This window comes from Rissa tridactyla, chromosome 17 (genome assembly GCF_028500815.1).
Source record: "Rissa tridactyla isolate bRisTri1 chromosome 17, bRisTri1.patW.cur.20221130, whole genome shotgun sequence".
Taxonomy (NCBI): Eukaryota; Metazoa; Chordata; class Aves; order Charadriiformes; family Laridae; genus Rissa; species Rissa tridactyla.
The window spans coordinates 1,148,912-1,152,749 of NC_071482.1; the positions used below are offsets into that span (position 1 = coordinate 1,148,912).

At 70.9% G+C, this 3,838-nt stretch overlaps 1 protein-coding gene across 1 annotated transcript; it reads left to right on the plus strand.

Moving 5' to 3' along the window:
• The first annotated feature begins 443 nt into the window (after window positions 1-443).
• Window positions 444-3,468, plus strand: TAGLN (transgelin). Its single transcript, XM_054222943.1, has 5 exons — window positions 444-574; window positions 1,958-2,157; window positions 2,248-2,425; window positions 2,518-2,620; window positions 2,856-3,468. The coding sequence occupies exons 2-5, from the start codon at window positions 1,978-1,980 to the stop codon at window positions 2,995-2,997; spliced, it is 603 nt and encodes a 200-aa protein (XP_054078918.1). The 5' UTR covers window positions 444-574; window positions 1,958-1,977; the 3' UTR covers window positions 2,998-3,468.
• Window positions 3,469-3,838: the final 370 nt, after the last annotated feature.

Sequence of the window (3,838 nt, forward strand, 5' to 3'; positions counted from 1 at the left end):
GCTCCCCATGGCATCCCAGCCCGGGGGGACGGCTGCTGCGTGCCCCGCCGTGCCCTGGGCCAGCCGAGGGGGCTGGTGGCCGGCCGGGGCAGGGGGAATCCCGGGGATGCCCGGGCGCGATGCCCGCAGGGTGCCCGCGGCCTCACTGCCCTGGGGCACACCGTGGGCTGCGGGTACCCTCCCGGCTGCCGTGCCCCCGCAGCCGCTCCCCGGCAGTGAGCACACGGGGAAACCAGCCATGAAGTCAGGGCAGAAACCCTCGGCGGCCGGGCGAGCGCCTGGCTATAAAAGGACTTAGTCCATCAGCCCCCGAAGCCGCTGGGGCGGAGGCACGCGGGGAATGCTCGGGCACGGGCCTGAGTCGCTGCTTTTCGGATCTTTCCCCAAATATGGTGCCTGGGCCGGAGTCCCGCTGCGCTGCGGGGCTGGAGGGAGGGCTGGGGGGGGCTGGCCCCCGCGCTGGGCTGACATCACTGTCCCGGCACCGGCCTTTTAGCACAGGCTCGGCCTCCTAACTGTGCAGTGTGCCGGCTCCGCGCAGAGCATCGCCCCGCGCCTCCCTGAGCAGCCGCTTGTAAGTCCTGCTGCGGGGGGGGGGCAGCGGGGAGGGTGCCCGGGGTGGGGACCCAGCCTCTGGCATCGGGGTGCTGCTCCCCGGGATGGGGACCATGTGCCTGGGATGGCGATGCTGCTCCCGGGACTGCCATCCTGCTTCCCGAGTGGGGATTCTCCTCCTCCGATCGGGATGCTGCTCCCCGGGGAGGGGATGCTGCTCCCTGGATGGGGGCGACGCTCCTCGGATTGCAACGCTGCTCCCCGGAGGACCGTCGGGCTCCCCAGGAGGGGAAGGCGCTGCTGGGGCTGGGGACGCTGCCAGGGGCTCTGGGCTGCTCCTGCTCCTCAGGACCCCGTGGCCGTCGGGGCCGCGTGGCTCCGGGATCAGCCCCGCGGTGGCCAGAGGGGCCGTCCAGGGCTCAGTGTGGGGCTCAGGGTAGCGTGGAGGCTCCAGCCCCGGCTTGCCCATTTCTGCTCTGTGCTTTGGGAGATGGGCATGGGGCCAGTGGGTCTGGGGGCAGGTGGCGGCCAGCAGGCACTGCCTGGTGGCCGAGGGAGCCGTGACCAGTGAGGATGGGGTCTGCGTGTGGTCCCCCTGTGCCGGGCTGGGCCAGGGCATGGGGGTGGCTGGCTGTGGCATCGCTGGACGTGCCTGGCAGTGCTCAGGACTTGGGCAGAGGCTGCCCGGGGGGCTCTGGGATACCCCTGCGTGACCCACAGGGCTCGTGGGTACCCCCGCATCGTCGGCAGCAAGCAGGGTCAGCATCCTCCGCTGCACCGAGCTGTGCCAGGTCTCAAGAGCCCGTCCTGGAGGACCAGGCGCATCTGCCCAGTGGTCAGGCTGTGGACGCGGGGACTGGGGACATGGCTCCGTGACGGCACAGCCCCGGCTTAACGCCAAGCAGGGGAGCTGTGCGGGGAGGAGCAAAGCCAGCTGCGCCGAGGGCTTGGCTGCCGGCTCCCACCGCCTCTCCCTCCTGGCATCCTCCCAGCAGCCCCCGGCCCTGGCCGCAGCCAGCTACCTGCCATCGTTGCCCACAGCATGCCCTTAGAAGGGCACGGGCATGGCTCCCACCGCCCTCCTGCCTCCCCTGCGCTCCTCCCCGCCACCAGGACCTGCCGCACCGAGGCCACACCATGGCCACCCCGCCATGCCACAGCCACCCAGCCCTGCCATGGCGGCCTCGCCACCCGGAGCCCTCTGCTCTGCAGCCCCGAGGGGGGAAAACGTGCCCGGACGGAGCTGAAGGGCCGTTGTGTGGCAAGGGAAGAGCCTGGAGAAGGGCACGTCCCCGCTGCACCAAGGCGTGAGGTGGATGCCACGGGGCACTGGGGTGGCTGCGGCGTTCCCGGGCAGGGTGACAGCGTCTCCACAGCCTGACGGTGCCCGTCCCGCCGCCAGGTCTCCCACCCACCTCAGACATGGCGAACAAGGGTCCGGCGTATGGCATGAGCCGGGACGTCCAGTCCAAGATCGAGAAGAAGTACGACGACGAGCTGGAGGACCGGCTGGTGGAGTGGATCGTGGCGCAGTGCGGGGCCGCGGTGGGTCGTCCTGAGCGGGGCCGCCTGGGCTTCCAGGTCTGGCTGAAGAACGGCATCGTAAGTGGGGGCTGGGTGGGCAAGCAGCGGGGAGCTCCGCGGCCGGCGGCGTGTGCGGCACGGTGAGCCCGGCCTCTGCTCTGCCTGCAGGTCCTCAGCCGGCTGGTGAACAGCCTCTACCCCGACGGCTCCAAGCCCGTCAAGATCCCCGACACCCCCCCCACCATGGTCTTCAAGCAGATGGAGCAGATCGCCCAGTTCCTCAAGGCGGCCGAAGACTACGGCGTGGTCAAGACGGACGTGTTCCAGACCGTCGACCTCTTTGAAGGTGCGGGAGGGTGGGTGGGGGGCAGCCGGGGCTGGGGGGGGGGCCGGGGCTGCCGCGCCGTGCCCGTCCTCACGCCCCTTGTCCCTCGGCAGCCAAGGACATGGCGGCGGTGCAGAGGACGCTGATGGCCCTGGGGAGCCTGGCGGTCACCAAGAACGACGGGAACTACCATGGGGACCCCAACTGGTTCATGAAGTAAGTGGGGGAGCACGGCCCTGGGCGTGGGGCCCCCCCCCCGCCCCATGTCTGCCCGAAGTGGGCTCTTCCCGCTGCCTGGCAGCGCCCCGGAGCACACGGCTGCGGGATGCCGAGCTTTCAGCTGGGGACTCCCTGGGGGAATGGGGGCTGCTGGGCACCCCGGGGACAGGGACGAGGGTCCGGCCGGCCGGGGGGGCGCGGGTGCCCCATGGCCTCTCCTTCCGCCCTGCAGGAAAGCGCAGGAGCACAAGCGGGAGTTCACCGAGAGCCAGCTGAAGGAGGGCAAGAACGTCATCGGCTTACAGATGGGGAGCAACAAGGGGGCGTCACAGGCGGGGATGAGCTACGGCCGGCCCCGGCAGATCATCAGCTAGGCAGCCCCCCTCGCCGCCCCCCAGCCCTCCCAGCCGGGACCTCCGTCTTCGCTCCCCCCGGCCCAGCGCGCCGCAGCAGCCGCCCCAGCACCGGCGGCCGCCACCGCCCCTCACCGATTGGTATTTATTGAGAAGAAAACGCCAGCCAGCCCAAAGCGACCCTGCAGCGCAGCCAAGGGCAGCACCCGCCCAGCCTCGCGCCGTGCCCCGGGCAGCCTGTCCCCTCCGGCCTCGCACGCCCCGCTGCACCCCCGCCAGCCGGTCCCGCTCCCGCCGCGCTCGCCGGCACCCGTGGGTGCCCCGCCGCCCTCCCCGGGATGGCGGGTGGGAAGGTCCCGGCCCCCGGAGCCACCCCGCAGCCCCCCACGAGCCCCGCACCACCGCCGCAGAGATCCTTGCGAACGGGGAGGAAAGAGAATTGGCCTCGGTTTTGTACTTCGTTTTTGTCAAAATTAAAAGGTTATTCATCTAGCGCCGCCTGACGAGGTTTCTTCCCGCCTACCCCTGGCTAGCGGGGCCGGGAAAGCCGAAGCCACCCTCCGTGACAGCTGCTCAGGGCACCTGGGCCACCTCTGCTCCTTCCTCCAGCTCCGAACCTGGGAATACCAGAGCTGGGGACCTTCCTCCTGGCTCCTTCCAACCGCCCGCGCCTCCCCCGGCCCAGAGCAGCCCTGGTTATCCCAGTTCCCAGGGAGCAGGGCACGGAGGGCTGCGAGTGGCCCCGGCACGGCACGGTGTCCCCACGGCACCGCCCGGTGTCCCCACAGGCCCCGGGGCTGGGAGGTGCTGGGTGACTCATGTTTCCACAGGGAGAAAGCACTGGGAGGGCAGAGGAGTGATG